Raw genomic sequence first — 15,656 nt, 5'->3', positions numbered from 1 at the left:
GTGTGTGGGAGACCTATTCTACCACGGGTGTTCACGGGTACATGGGTTGCTGAAGACCTATTCTACCCCGGATGTTCCCGGGTCCAGTGTGTGGGAGACCTATTCTACCCTGGATGTTCCCGGGTCCAGTACGTGGGAGACATATTCTACCCCGGATGTTCCCGGGTCCAGTGTGTGGGAAGCCTATTCTAGCCCGGATGTTCCCGGGTCCAGTACGTGGGAGACTCCTACGTGACTAGTGTAGACTCTCCCGAGTCATGCTTGGGATGGCAGGTCATGGTGCCTCGGTCAAAGGTGCATCCAATCATGATCTGAAGGTTGTTGCTGCTGTCTTCACCGAGGTTCTCCACCTGGAAGTAGGGGTTACTGCGACTCAGCGGCTGTCGAGACACGTACACGCCCAACACCTTCGTCATACACCTACAGCAGTCAAAAGAAAACCATCAACTCATTGCAGACACAGGTGAACCACCAACACCATGCATTTTCAGTTAAACCATCAACACAATGCATTCTCAGTTAAACCATCAACACAATGCAGTCTGTGGGAAACCACGAACACATTGCAGACACAGGCAAACCATCAACACATTGCAGACACAGGCAAACCACCAACACATTGCAGACACAGGTAAACCATCAACACATTGCAGACACAGGCAAACCACCAACACATTGCAGACACAGGCAAACCACCAACTCAATGCAGACACAGGCAAACCACCAACACAATGCAGACACAGGTAAACCATCAACACAATGCAGACACAGGCAAACCACCAACACAATGCAGACACAGGCAAACCACCAACACATTGCAGACACAGGCAAACCACCAACTCAATGCAGACACAGGCAAACCATCAACACAATGCAGACACAGGTAAACCATCAACACAATGCAGACACAGGCAAACCACCAACACAATGCAGACACAGGCAAACCATCAACACAATGCAGACAGAGGCAAACCATCAACACAATGCAGACACAGGTAAACCATCAACACAATGCAGACACAGGCAAACCATCAACACAATGCAGACACAGGCAAACCATCAACACAATGCAGACACAGTCAAACCACCAACACAATGCAGACACAGGTAAACCATCAACACAATGCAGACACAGGCAAACCATCAACACAATGCAGACACAGGCAAACCATCAACACAATGCAGACACAGGCAAACCATCAACACAATGCAGACACTGGCAAACCATCGACACAGTTATGCTATTGGACGACACTTACGTGATTACTCCCTCCTCAGACATGTTCACTTTGGTTGTTCGGTGAACGTCCATGAATCTTTTGTGGTGCTTCTTTATCTCCATATGCTGCTTCTTATAATACGGCTTTATTGTTTCCTGGAATAAGAACCAGTTAGTTGCAGTACATATTTCCCATGTTCCAACGTCGAGCTGGTGACAGTTATGTCACATTGTTCTTCTTATTAACTGTGAAGTCTCTCGCTTGCGAGAAGCACGGGTGGCCCAGTCGTCTAAGGTGCCGCAATTCGCTGTGCAGAGTTGCGTCCCTTGGCATGCCAGACACCTATGATTGTGGGTTCGAATCCCGGTTCACCCCGATTATGTTTCCAGGTTTGTCAGCACCATACCCGTGCTCGTGGGTTTCACTGAAGTGGTAAATGTCTGAGACCTGCATCACTTCGGGCTTTCCTCTCACAGAGATTGAAAACTGTGATATAAATAGAATACTGTTAACAGCAGCGTTAAACCCAACTCACTCACTCACTCTTGCTTGCGGAGATGACGAGTACCAATCTTTCTGACAGCAATGATTGGTTTTGTGAAGCATGGCCAGGTTGACAGGAGAACAGCAGCGCGTAATGATGGACAGGCTATTTACACAGTACAATTGCAGGTCTCACCTTGCCCAGCACCCTGGTGATGGTGGCGGCGATGTGGGTCCGGGCATCACTTGGATCACATCCAGCGTCAACAGGGATCAGTACTTGGGCCGGGTTGCTAGGCAACAGGATGTCAAACAGCGGCTGCCATACAGGAAACATCAGGTTAGTTCATCACAATCTGTTAACACCCCTATTTCACTCACATTGGAATGTTCCACCTCGATGAACATCAACCATACACCCCTATCTCACTCACATTGGAATGTTCCACCTCAGTGAACATCAACCATACACCCCTATTTCACTCACATTGGAATGTTCCACCTCAGTGAACATCAACCATACACCCCTATCTCACTCACATTGGAATGTTCCACCTCAGTGAACATCAACCATACACCCTATCTCACTCACATTGGAATGTTCCACCTCACTGAACATCAACCATACACCCCCATCTCACTCACATTGAAAGGGACCTGCAAAGATCCGGGCAGAGAATAGGATTTCAGCAAACCATGCTTGCTGTAAGAGGTGACTGCTTGTCGTAAGAGGTGACGAACAGGATCGGGTGGTTAGGTTCGGTGACTGGTTTGATGCATGTCATCGTATCCCAACTATGTAGATCAATGCTCATGATGTCAATCACTGGAGTGTCTGGTCCAGACCCAAATATTTACAGACTGTTATCACATGGCTGAAAGATTGCTAAGTGCCACGTTAAACAATAAACAAACAAACAAATCAATCTCACTCATGTTGGGATGTTCCACCTCAGTGACACATCAACCATCCACCCCTATCTAACTAACATTGGAATGTTCCATCTCAGTATCACATCAACCATCCACCTCTATCTAACTAACATTGGAATGTTCCATCGCAGTGTCACACCATCCACACTCACCTATCAAACTCACATTGGAAAGTTCCATCTCATATATATGTGTGTTATTCATAATACTGAGAGGCCATAGGCCTATAGAACATGTTACATAGTATTGGGTGTATATACATTTTTAAGGTAACACATTTGGAGCTTCTTAGCTTCATAGCATGCAATATGGCCACTGACATTTATTTTTGTTATTACTACATTCTTACTTGACATTAATGAAACAAATTTCTATAGACTTAGATAACGGATATAATATTTATCAATGAACTGTTTTCTGAGTTCAGCATACAACGGTCAAAGTAGTGAAAAATGGTATTCATTTTCTGCAGTGTTTAAATCAGAAAACTGATAAATTCTGTGTTCTCTCACGATCCCCATATATCTTCCCGTCTCGATAAAGAGTTTCTGTGAACCACATCTGAATCTTGCAAGTGCAATTCGAAATGTTTTTAGTGTCACATCTAATAAGTAGTGCTCTCCACAGAAGCTGTTTTTAAAGAGAGAATTACTTGATAGTGCAATCTCAGTGTCAAACCATCAATACACCCCTATTGAACTCACATTGAAATGTTCCATCTCAGTGTCACACCATCAATACACCCCTATTGAACTCACATTGGAACGTTCCATCTCGGTGTCACACCATCCATACACCCCTACAGAAATCACATTGGAACGTTCCATCTCAGTGTCACACCATCCATACACCCCTATTGAACTCACATTGGAACGTTCCATCTCGGTGTCACACCATCCATACACCCCTATTGAACTCACATTGGAATGTTCCATCTCAGTGTCACACCATCAATACACCCCTATCAAACTCACTTTGGAATGTTCCATCTCAGTGTCACACCATCCATACACCCCTACAGAAATCACATTGGAACGTTCCATCTCAGTGTCATACCATCAATACACCCCTATTGAACTCACATTGGAATGTTCCATCTCAGTGTCACACCATCAATACACCCCTATTGAACTCACATTGGAATGTTCCATCTCAGTGTCACACCATCAATACACCCCTATTGAACTCACATTGGAATGTTCCATCTCAGTGTCAAACCATCCATACACCCCTACTGAACTCACATTGGAATGTTCCATCTCAGTGTCACACCATACATACACCCCTATTGAACTCACATTGGAATGTTCCATTTCAGTGTCACACCATCCATACACCCCTATTGAACTCACATTGGAACGTTCCATCTCGGTGTCACACCATCCATACACCCCTATCGGACTCACATTGGAATGTTCCATCTCGGTGTCACACCATCAATACACCCCTATTGAACTCACATTGGAATGTTCCATCTCGGTGTCACACCATCAATACACCCCTATTGAACTCACATTGGAATGTTCCATCTCAGTGTCACACCATCCATACACCCCTATTGAACTCACATTGGAACGTTCCATCTCGGTGTCACACCATCCATACACCCCTATTGAACTCACATTGGAATGTTCCATCTCGGTGTCACACCATCAATACACCCCTATTGAACTCACATTGGAATGTTCCATCTCGGTGTCACACCATACATACACCCCTATCAAACTCACATTGGAATGTTCCATCTCAGTGTCACGCCATCCATACACCCCTATCGAACTCACATTGGAATGTTCCATCTCAGTGAGAGCCAGCTTCCAGTTTTTGATGTTCCAGTCCTTCACATGACACAGTGGGCGGCCATTACGACTACTTTCTTTCTTCTTGGACAAATACTCTGACAGTTTGACGTCCACCTTTGGGTGCGGGACAATCACAGTCTGACCATACGGCAGCTTGGTACGCTCTTTACTGTCTGGAAAAGAACCAACATGTGACACAATGTATATCCATAATGCAATGCTGTCGCCATGATGTCAAAGTTATTGCAAAGAGACAATTGACAGGTTGTGTTCATCATACTGAATGTAGCCATGACGTCCAGTTATAGCATAGAGATAATTGACAGGTTGTGTTCATCGTACTAAATGTAGCCATGACGTCCAGTTATAGCAAAGAGACAATTGACAGGTTGTGTTCATCATACTGAATGTAGCCATGACGTCCAGTTATAGCATAGAGATAATTGACAGGTTGTGTTCATCGTTCTGAATGTAGCCATGACATGGATTTATAGCATAGAGACAATTGACAGGTTGTGTTCATCATACTGAATGTAGCCATGACATTGAGTTATAGCATAGAGACAATTGACAGGTTGTGTTCATCATACTGAATGTAGCCATGAAGTCGAGTTATAGCAAAGAGATAATTGGCAGGTTGTGTTCATCGTACTGAATGAAGCCATGACGTCGAGTTATAGCATAGAGACAATTGACAGATTGTGTTCATCGTACTGAATGTAGCCATGACGTCCAGTTATAGCATAGAGATAATTGACAGGTTGTGTTCATCGTACTAAATGTAGCCATGACGTCCAGTTATAGCAAAGAGATAATTGACAGGTTGTGTTCATCGTACTGAATGTAGCCATGACGTCGAGTTATAGCATAGAGACAATTGACAGGTTGTATTCATCGTACTGAATGTAGCCATGACATCCAGTTATAGCATAGGGACAATTGACAGGTTGTGTTCATCGTACTGAATGTAGCCATGACGTTGAGTTATAGCATAGAGACAATTGACAGGTTGTGTTCATCGTACTGAATGTAGCCATGACATGGATTTATAGCATAGAGACAATTGACAGGTTGTGTTCATCATACTGAATGTAGCCATGACATTGAGTTATAGCATAGAGACAATTGACAGGTTGTGTTCATCATACTGAATGTAGCCATGACGTCGAGTTATAGCATGGAGATAATTGACAGATTGTGTTCATCATACTAAATGTAGCCATGACGTTGAGTTATAGCAAAGAGACAATTGACAGGTTGTGTTCATCGTACTGAATGTAGCCATGACGTTGAGTTATAGCAAAGAGACAATTGACAGGTTGTGTTCATCATACTGAATGTAGCCATGACGTCAAGTTATAGCATAGAGACAATTGACAGGTTGTGTTCATCGTACTGAATGTAGCCATGACGTTGAGTTATAGCATAGAGACAATTGACAGGTTGTGTTCATCGTACTGAATGTAGCCATGACGTCGAGTTATAGCATAAAGACAATTGACAGGTTGTGTTCATCATACTGAATGTAGCCATGACATTGAGTTATAGCAAAGAGACAATTGACAGGTTGTGTTCATCGTACTGAATGTAGCCATGACGTCGAGTTATAGCATAAAGACAATTGACAGGTTGTGTTCATCATACTGAATGTAGCCATGACATTGAGTTATAGCAAAGAGACAATTGACAGGTTGTGTTCATCATACTGAATGTAGCCATGACATCCAGTTATAGCATAGGGACAATTGACAGGTTGTGTTCATCGTACTGAATGTAGCCATGACGTTGAGTTATAGCATAGAGACAATTGACAGGTTGTGTTCATCGTACTGAATGTAGCCATGACATGGATTTATAGCATAGAGACAATTGACAGGTTGTGTTCATCATACTGAATGTAGCCATGACATTGAGTTATAGCATAGAGACAATTGACAGGTTGTGTTCATCATACTGAATGTAGCCATGACGTCGAGTTATAGCATAAAGACAATTGACAGGTTGTGTTCATCATACTGAATGTAGCCATGACATTGAGTTATAGCAAAGAGACAATTGACAGGTTGTGTTCATCGTAGAATGTAGTATTTATTTCATTTATGCAATCAACTTTTAACAAAAAAGATATTCCTCAAATTGATGTGAGAATTTTCAACAAAATTTTATGATTATTGACATCGCAAGGAATTAAATCATAATCCCATATCAATTGACGCTACTATTAGGGTATTTCAAATGACAAAGAGTACTTACGAAAGGAATTTCACATTGTGTTCGTTTACTGGAGTAGGAACGCTTTGAACCTTGCAAGTTAAAATTGTGTAAACGCCAGAGTTTGTGACGCGTGAGGTTCACTCATCCCCCCTGCTTCCCTGCCTAGCCCATCTGGGAAGCGTGACCTCTGTCGCCGCTGGGTGAATATATACCATTATCATATAATGGGTAGGTTTCTTTGCAGGATAAAGCCAACGGATAAAAACGATATCTTTTGGGGTCATATGCGGATAGAGATCCAAATATCAAACGTCAAGTAGGGACTACTTTCAGTGTTAATAAACAAACATGCAATGCATGTATGTTTCAACTTTGATAAACTTTTGGGAGCAGAAAGCAGCCTGGTTATGTCTCGTGCAACTAAATCAATTTCCGTCAATCAAGGCCTGTAATGTCATGTTGCCAACATTGGACCAATATGAAAATGCTATATACATTGGACCAAAATCATCTTCCAACATTGCACCAACTTTAAGAATGACATTGGGCCAACATTGATCCAAAAACATTGTGTTTGCTGGGCAAGTGATCATCACTGTAACTGCAGGGAGATAGGGTTTAGTCGGCAGGGAGATAGGGTTTAGTCGGCAGGGAGATAGGGTTTAGTCGGCAGGTAGATAGGGTTTAGTTGACAGGGTGTTAACGGTTTAGTCGGCAGGGAGATAGGGTTTAGTTGACAGGGTGTTAACGGTTTAGTCGGCACGGAGATAGGGGTTTAGTCTGCAGGGAGTGAGGGGTTTAGTTGGCAGGGAGATAGGGTTAACTCGGAACGGAGATAGGGTTTAGTCAGCAGGGAGGTAGGGTTTAGTCGGCAGGGAGGTAGGGTTTAGTCAGCAGGGAGGTAGGGTTTAGTCAGCAGGGAGGTAGGGTTTAGTCAGCAGGGAGGTAGGGTTTAGTCTGCAGGGAGGTAGGGTTTAGTCAGCAGGGAGGTAGGGTTTAGTCAGCAGGGAGGTAGGGTTTAGTCAGCAGGGAGGTAGGGTTTAGTCTGCAGGGAGGTAGGGTTTAGTCGGCAGGGAGATAGGGTTTAGTCAGCAGGGAGGTAGGGTTTAGTCGGCAGGGAGGTAGGGTTTAGTCGGCAGGGAGATAGGGTTTAGTCGGCAGGGAGATAGGGTTTAGTCAGCAGGGAGGTAGGGTTTAGTCGGCACGGAGATAAGGTTTTTTCGGCAGGGAGGTAGGGTTAAGTCGGCACAGAGATAGGGGTTTAGTCGGCAGGGAGATAAGGGTTTATTCGGCAGGGAGATAGGGTTTAGTCGGCAGGGAGACAGGGTTTAGTCTGCAGGGAGATAGGGTTTAGTCTGCAGGGAGATAGGTATCTTACGCTGATACAGTATTTACATTTTCAGAAGGTCGAGTTTAAAGGGAAAGTAATATTTACGATTTGCGTCTGTGAGCAGGGGGCACCCCTGTGTTGCATGGGCAAGGTTGAAGTGACACACTGATGTGGACATCACGGAGATGGATAGAGATGGCTTGGCATTCTTGACGGCCGCCAGTCCAGCATCGGTCACACGGACACAGCCATCCAAAAGTACCTGTAGAGGGGACAAGGAAACATCAGCAAGTTACTCAACATCACTCTCAAGTCATACTATGACATCACTATGACATCACAATGACATCACAATGACATCACCATAACATCACAATGACATTACTATGGAATCACCATGCGATCTTTATGAGGTCACAAGGATATAACAGATCTGAATGCAGTCATTGTCCCTTTGATATCACCATGGCAACACAGATATCCTCATGCGCATTACCTTGGTCATGTTAGGTGCATGGAGCACGATGTCACCAAGCCAGCCAACGCCTGTGTCTGTTATGTTGAAGCAGCCAGTCAGATCCATCACCTTCAGTGTACTCAGGTACTTCTCTCGTTTTGTCTGAAAATTGTGCTTTATTTAATTAGAACAGTTCCACACTTAAGATCAAATTGTTTCCACTCAGGAAAATAGTGATTTGTTTCTGCCATATCACCTTGTTACAGAGGATGTCTAACAGGACGAGGGAGAGAGTCACAGACACCTTGTTACAGAGGACATGGGAGAGAGTTCCACACTTAATATCAAATTGTTTCCATTCAGGAAAATAGTGATTTGTTTCTGCCATATCACCTTGTTACAGAGGACGTCTAACAGGACATGGGAGAGAGTCACAGACACCTTGTTACAGAGGACATGGGAGAGAGACATCCTCACCTTGTTACAGAGGACATGGGAGAGAGACATCCTCACCTTGTTACAGAGGACATGGGAGAGAGACATCCTCACCTTGTTACAGAGGACATGGGAGAGAGTCACAGGCTCACCTTGTTACAGAGGACATGGGAGAGAGTCACAGGCTCACCTTGTTACAGAGGACATGGGAGAGAGTCACAGACTCACCATGATACAGAGGACATGGGAGAGAGACATCCTCACCTTGTTACAGAGGACATGGGAGAGAGTCACAGACACACCATGATACAGAGGACATCTTGCAGGACATGGGAGAGAGTCACAGACTCACCATGATACAGAGGACATCTTGCAGGACATGGGAGAGAGTCACAGACTCACCTTGTTACAGTGGACATGGGAGAGAGACATCCTCACCTTGTTACAGAGGACATCTCGCAGGACATGGAGGACAGCATCTGTGATGTAGCCATTAGCATGAAAGTCCAGAGTATCAATACCCTCTTCAGCTTTCTTCTCCAAGAATGTCTTAAATGAAAGATCAAAGATGAAGGACTGTTGTCAGTCTGAGAAACATAACAGGTGCAGGCAGTGCAGTCTGGGAATGATCAAATTGATTACCTTCAGTCTCTGAAGTGAGATTCGGCCCAGGAATGTCGCCTCATCTGCCACGAGAGCGTCCAGTGTCACTGCAAAATACCAGGAACGTACAGAAATAATACAGGAAACATACAGAAGGCATACAGGATAGATACACATAGAGGAGACATAAGGAAACAAATAAGAAATACGGGACACATCCAGGACACATAGATGAGAGACAAAATGTAGTCAGTGATGAGACAATGTTGTCAGTGGAGACTTGTTATTAACACTGTGTAGTTCCATTACCTGTGAGATCCGGCCTTGAAGGTTCGCTTGACTTGCCTCTGGACTTGTCCATGGTGAATCTATAGCCCTAGAACCTGCAGTCTGGTCATTGGCTTCTGAAATGATGTCAGACATTCAGTGTCCTGTGTCAGTCTGTCAGACATTCAGTGTACTGTGGTGTCAGACATTCGGTGTCCTGTGTCAGACATTCGGTATACTGTGTCAGACATTCAGTGTCCTGTGTCACACATTCAGTGTACTGTGTCAGACATTCAGTGTCCTGTGTCAGACATTCAGTGTACTGTGTCAGACATTCAGTGTACTGTGTCAGACATTCAGTGTAGTGTGGTGTCAGACATTCGGTGTCCTGTGTCAGACATTCGGTGTCCTGTGTCAGGCATTCAGTGTCCTGTGTCAGGCATTCAGTGTCCTGTGTCAGACATTCAGTGCCCTGTGTCAGACATTCATTGTACTGTGGTGTCAGACATTCAGTGTCCTGTGTCAGGCATTCGGTGTCCTGTGTCAGACATTCGGTGTCCTGTGTCAGACATTCAGTGTCCTGTGGTGTCAGACATTCAGTGTATAGTGTCAGACATGCGGTGTCCTGTGTCAGACATTCAGTGTCCTGTGTCAGACATTCAGTGTACTGTGGTGTCAGACATTCAGTGCACTGTGGTGTCAGACATCGGTGTACTGTGTCAGACATTCAGTGTACTGTGGTGTCAGACATTCAGTGTCCTGTGTCACACATTCGGTGTACTGTGATGTCAGACATTCAGTGTCCTGTGTCAGGCATTCGGTGTCCTGTGTCAGGCATTCAGTGTCCTGTGTCAGACATTCAGTGCACTGTGGTGTCAGACATTCAGTATACTGTGGTGTCAGACATTCGGTGTACTGTGTCAGACATTCAGTGTCCTGTGTCAGGCATTCGGTGTCCTGTGTCAGGCATTCGGTGTCCTGTGTCAGACATTCAGTGCACTGTGGTGTCAGACATTCAGTGCACTGTGGTGTCAGACATTCAGTATACTGTGGTGTCAGACATTCGGTGTACTGTGTCAGACATTCAGTGTACTGTGGTGTCAGACATTCGGTGTCCTGTGTCAGGCATTCAGTGTCCTGTGTCACACATTCGGTGTACTGTGATGTCAGACATTCAGTGTCCTGTGTCAGGCATTCGGTGTCCTGTGTCAGGCATTCAGTGTCCTGTGTCAGACATTCAGTGCACTGTGGTGTCAGACATTCAGTATACTGTGGTGTCAGACATTCGGTGTACTGTGTCAGACATTCAGTGTCCTGTGTCAGGCATTCGGTGTCCTGTGTCAGGCATTCGGTGTCCTGTGTCAGACATTCAGTGCACTGTGGTGTCAGACATTCAGTGCACTGTGGTGTCAGACATTCAGTATACTGTGGTGTCAGACATTCGGTGTACTGTGTCAGACATTCAGTGTACTGTGGTGTCAGACATTCGGTGTCCTGTGTCAGGCATTCAGTGTCCTGTGTCACACATTCGGTGTACTGTGCCAGACATTCAGTGTACTGTGGTGTCAGACATTCAGTGTCCTGTGTCAGGCATTCGGTGTCCTGTGTCAGACATTCAGTGTCCTGTGGTGTCAGACATTCGGTGTCCTGTGTCAGGCATTCAGTGTCCTGTGGTGTCAGACATTCGGTGTCCTGTGTCAGGCATTCAGTGTCCTGTGTCAGACATTCAGTGTACTGTGCCAGACATTCATTGTACTGTGGTGTCAGACATTCAGTGTCCTGTGTCAGGCATTCGGTGTCCTGTGTCAGACATTCAGTGTCCTGTGGTGTCAGACATTCAGTGTCCTGTGTCAGACATGCAGTGTCCTGTGGTGTCAGACATTCGGTGTCCTGTGTCAGGCATTCAGTGTCCTGTGTCAGACATTCAGTGTACTGTGCCAGACATTCAGTGTACTGTGGTGTCAGACATTCAGTGTCCTGTGTCAGGCATTCGGTGTCCTGTTTCAGACATTCAGTGTCCTGTGTCAGACATTCAATGTCCTGTGTCAGACATTCAATGTCCAGTTGTGTTTGTTTTTACATTTGTTTTAACTATGTTAATGGTTTCTTTAAATAAAAAACAAACAAAAAGAAACTAACTCCTAACTTGATAACACATAACATTATTTAATTCAACCTGCTACCAAGTTGACGAAAACACTGCATGAAACACCAGGGAGTGTGTGAGTGAGCCACTTTTAGCAATATTCCAGCAATATCACTGCGGGGGACACCGGAAAGATGATAATATCCAAAGTTGTGGACAGTCATGAAATATTTGTAAGAGTCACATGGTGCCTCATTTGGATGGTAGCTGTATAAAACTCATGTGCACAGAAGTTGTATATATATCATATGTCCTAGTCAGGTAGCCTTGTGGTGAAAGCGTTCGCTCGTCACGCCAACGACCCAGGTTCGATTCCCGACATGGGTACAATGTGTGAAGCCCATTTCTGGTGTCCCCCGCTGTGATATTGCTGGAACATTGCTAAAAGCGGCGTAAAACCATACTCACTCACTCACTCTAAATTTTTTAACAAAACTTGTTTCTTGCAGATGTCATGACCTTGATGGGTGTTGCAGCGGAGGTTGTTCTATTAATCTACGGCTGTTATTGTCAAAATGATAATGATCTCTGTGAATCTTCAGCTGAACTGAACCAAGGGTTGAAGCGAGCTGATTCTCTGGTACTTTGTCCGTCCGTCCATCTGTCCGTGGTAAACTCTTTCATTTCCCACATGTCCCCAGAAACCTAGGTGCCTCTGATGCTGAAACTGTGCCAGGCCTGTGCTGACTAGGGTATTTCTTGTTTGTTTGTTTGTTTGTTTGTTTGTGTTCGTTGTTTAATGGCACACTCAGCAATATTCCAGGTATATGACGGCGGTCTGTCAATAAACGAGTCTGGACCAGACAATTCAGTGATTGACATCATGAGCATCCATCTACTCAATTGGGATACAATGACATACATCAATCAAATCAGCGAGCCAGACCACCCGATCAGGTTAATCACCTATTTTGGCAACCACAGGTTGCTGAAGATCTTATCTACCCCGGATTTTCAAGGGTATTTCTAAAACTTGTTCACAGAATTCTTATCCTATTTTCAGCATAACCAGGGCAGCAATATTGAAAATGTCCTTTCTTGCACATTCAATCTCATAAAAATCAGATCTTAGTTCTTGCTACCGCTAAACAAAGATCTGAGGACATCCCATTAGGGGTCACGTCAGAATGACCTTTCATCCGACCAATCAGTGCGTTGCTTACCAGATCATGAAAGTGACAGTCAGAATGTGGTTTCTAATCATGCAATCTCGAAAATTCTAACATGGGGTATTCCGAACGATTGTTACGGGTTTAACGACTGAATCCTTACAATCTAGACCATCTATTAGCCATTCCAGAATGTTTATTTGTTCAGGTTTAAAATTTGTAATCGAGAATTTATCAAAATATGTTTCGAAGCGTAGTCGCCAATTTGAAATTTGTGCCGTAAAACATGAGAAAGCTGCCTTCTGATTGGTCATAATCCATTGGTCGGTCAAAGTTCGCGCAAGGTCGGCCGATCCGCAATGGGATATCCTCAGATCTTTGTTTAGCAGCAGAGAGAACTAAGATCTGATTTTAATGAGATCGTTGCACATTTCTCAGACATTTGTGTAAGAATCATTATGTCATGTGAAGAATACTACATAATACAATTCTTTGTGTGTATTTTGATTTTGAACACTTTGTTTTGACCATTGTGTTGGCGACATTATGACAATCAGGGAGCGTTATAAGTTTTATGAACCTGGCGACATTAGGACAATCAGGGAGCGTTATAAGTTTTATCAACCTGGCGACATTAGGACAATCAGGGAGCGTTATAAGTTTTATCAACTTGGCGACATTAGGACAATTAGGGAGCGTTATAAGTTTTATCAATCTGGCGACATTAGGACAATCAGGAAGTGTTATAAGTTTTATCAACCTGGCGACATCAGGACAATCAGGGAGCGTTATAGGTTTTATCAATCTGGCGACATTAGGACAATCAGGAAGTGTTATAAGTTGTAAGGAATATTTGCTGTAATACTTGTAACATTAATCTCATATCTCGGATTGTGAGGGTATGAAATGCAGGGTTGTGTTAGTAACATACAACAACCTGCTGTCATGGAGGATTTAACCATATTGACAATATGATAAACAGGATATGTATATTTGTCAAAATATTATTAATTTCTCGGGAGTAAACAGTCTTTACAATTTCTCAGTGAAAGAAAGGTGCAGCTGATGTTTGTTGGAAGAGAAATATGCTCAAAGTTGAAATGTTCCCGATCAGATTGCATTACACTTCCAATAGAGCTGTAAGTGGTGGTCCCAATGTGACCCGGCTAGCAGCCCAATGCCCCTGGACCGGGCTGTGACAAGAAAATAAAGAATTCAACTGGTCATATCTCCGGTTGTCTCACGGGCGTGAATCGATGCTCATGATGTCAATCACTAGATTGTCTGGTCCAGACTGGGTGCTGGGTGCAGCATTAAACAACAAAGGAACTAAATTTGTCTTTAAAACATTATTGATACATGATACGTTGTTTTGATTCTGTACCAAGTGTAACAGAAGATATAAATAGCAGAAACCATATTTTGTCCCAGTTCGTCCTGTTAGCAGTACTTCGGTCTCCTTACAATGACTGTTGTGATAATCGCCCCTCACTACAATGCCAACACAATTTAGTGTTAACAATAGCAGGTTCATTCTGGATCCCTCGCTTGGAAATCTATATATAGAGGATGGGCGCTAAGCACGTCCCGCATCAGTGATTGCACTATAGTACACATGCCTATAATCTGTGCCGTGGTTATATTGGGAGTCCTTCATGAGACATAAACAGAGTGTTAGACACAGAACCTCTCATTCATACACGGCCCAGATCAACCAAAACAAACCTGCACATGGTAAATGATAACAGCTCAAAAAAGCGTCAGAATGATTTACGATTTTCCGCTGAGGTGAGAGACGTGACAATTTACTGGGCTGGAGATTACGACAGTGTCGACAGTCTCTAACCAGAATATCTGACCACCCTGTCCCGACACCAGGTGTCAGTGACAACACCACAGAAGGGTCAAAGACATAATTCACTCACCTGTCGTCGGCGCCGCGTCAGATCACCTGTTCACGCCGACCTTCTGTAATCACTTCCGGGTAACGGGACGCTTCTCCCCTAGCAACTGTCAAATACACCCACGCTTATTGATTGGTGGCGATGTGTTGAATGTGTTTGAGAGATGGGGATGTGTTGGAGAGATGGGGATGTGCTGGAGAGACGGGGATGTGTTTGAGAGATGGGGATATGTTGGAGAGACGGGGATATGATGGAGAGACGGGGATATGTTGGAGAGACGGGGGGGTGTTGGAGAGACGGAGATATGTGTCGGAGAGACGGGGATGTGTTGGAGAGACGGGGATGTGTTGGAGAGACGGGGATATGTTGGAGATATCTATCTATCTATCTATCTAACACCGCCACCTTTATTGTTCACGACAAGCATAAGATTAATTAAAGTCAAACAAACTCTCCCAGAAGAAGACCTAAATTCTACAGCTGAGGAAAGTCCTGAATCTGCAGGGAGGGCACACGTTTTAATAGGTAAAAATTTGGCATGCCTTACCAGATCTGTTGGAGAGACGGAGATGTGTTGGAGAGATTGGGATGTGTTGAAGAGACGAGTATATGTTGGAGAGATAGGGATGTGTTGGAGAGATAGGGATGTGTTGGAGAGATGGGTATATGTTGAAGAGATGGGGATGTGTTGGAGAGATGGGTATATGTTGGAGAGATGGGGATGTGTTGGAGAGATGGGGATATGTTGGAGAG

The 15,656-nt window shown here is 44.3% G+C and overlaps 2 protein-coding genes across 2 annotated transcripts in view; both read right to left on the bottom strand.

The window, feature by feature from the left end:
- LOC139449702 (uncharacterized) overlaps nt 1–8,224 on the bottom strand; it is a 113,048-nt gene extending 104,824 nt beyond the window's left edge. Inside the window, exons 1-5 of the mRNA XM_071231208.1 lie at nt 8,088–8,224; nt 4,421–4,611; nt 1,900–2,022; nt 1,260–1,375; nt 232–420 (exon numbers count right to left, since the gene is read on the bottom strand). Coding sequence (XP_071087309.1) covers nt 232–420; nt 1,260–1,375; nt 1,900–2,022; nt 4,421–4,611; nt 8,088–8,160 — 692 coding nt within the window. The 5' untranslated portion in view covers nt 8,161–8,224. The remainder of the gene's footprint in view (nt 1–231; nt 421–1,259; nt 1,376–1,899; nt 2,023–4,420; nt 4,612–8,087) is intronic.
- Nucleotides 8,225–8,442: 218 nt separating this feature from the next.
- LOC139451107 (uncharacterized) lies at nt 8,443–14,960 on the bottom strand. Its single transcript, XM_071232905.1, has 5 exons — nt 14,925–14,960; nt 9,787–9,881; nt 9,517–9,584; nt 9,313–9,423; nt 8,443–8,601 (listed from the first exon to the last, which is right to left on the bottom strand). Exons 2-5 carry the CDS (start codon nt 9,836–9,838, stop codon nt 8,443–8,445), a joined length of 390 nt encoding a protein of 129 aa, XP_071089006.1. The 5' UTR covers nt 9,839–9,881; nt 14,925–14,960.
- Nucleotides 14,961–15,656: the final 696 nt, after the last annotated feature.

Source organism: Haliotis cracherodii, unplaced genomic scaffold, assembly GCF_022045235.1.
Source record: "Haliotis cracherodii isolate W230 unplaced genomic scaffold, xgHalCrac1.p SCAF_8, whole genome shotgun sequence".
Classification (NCBI taxonomy): Eukaryota; Metazoa; Mollusca; class Gastropoda; order Lepetellida; family Haliotidae; genus Haliotis; species Haliotis cracherodii.
This window is presented reverse-complemented; position numbering and strand designations above follow the sequence as displayed.

What these genes read in the sequence shown, in the direction of transcription:
- LOC139451107 (XM_071232905.1), bottom strand. Translation starts at nt 9,838, where the DNA reads ATGGACAAGTCCAGAGGCAAGTCAAGCGAACCTTCAAGGCCGGATCTC. An exon ending in TCTCACTTCAGAGACTGAAG is followed by an intron (nt 9,424 to 9,516) that starts GTAATCAATTTG and finishes CTTTCATTTAAG; the next exon opens with ACATTCTTGGAGAAGAAAGC. An exon ending in GAGATGTCCTCTGTAACAAG is followed by an intron (nt 8,602 to 9,312) that starts GTGAGGATGTCT and finishes CACAATTTTCAG; the next exon opens with ACAAAACGAGAGAAGTACCT.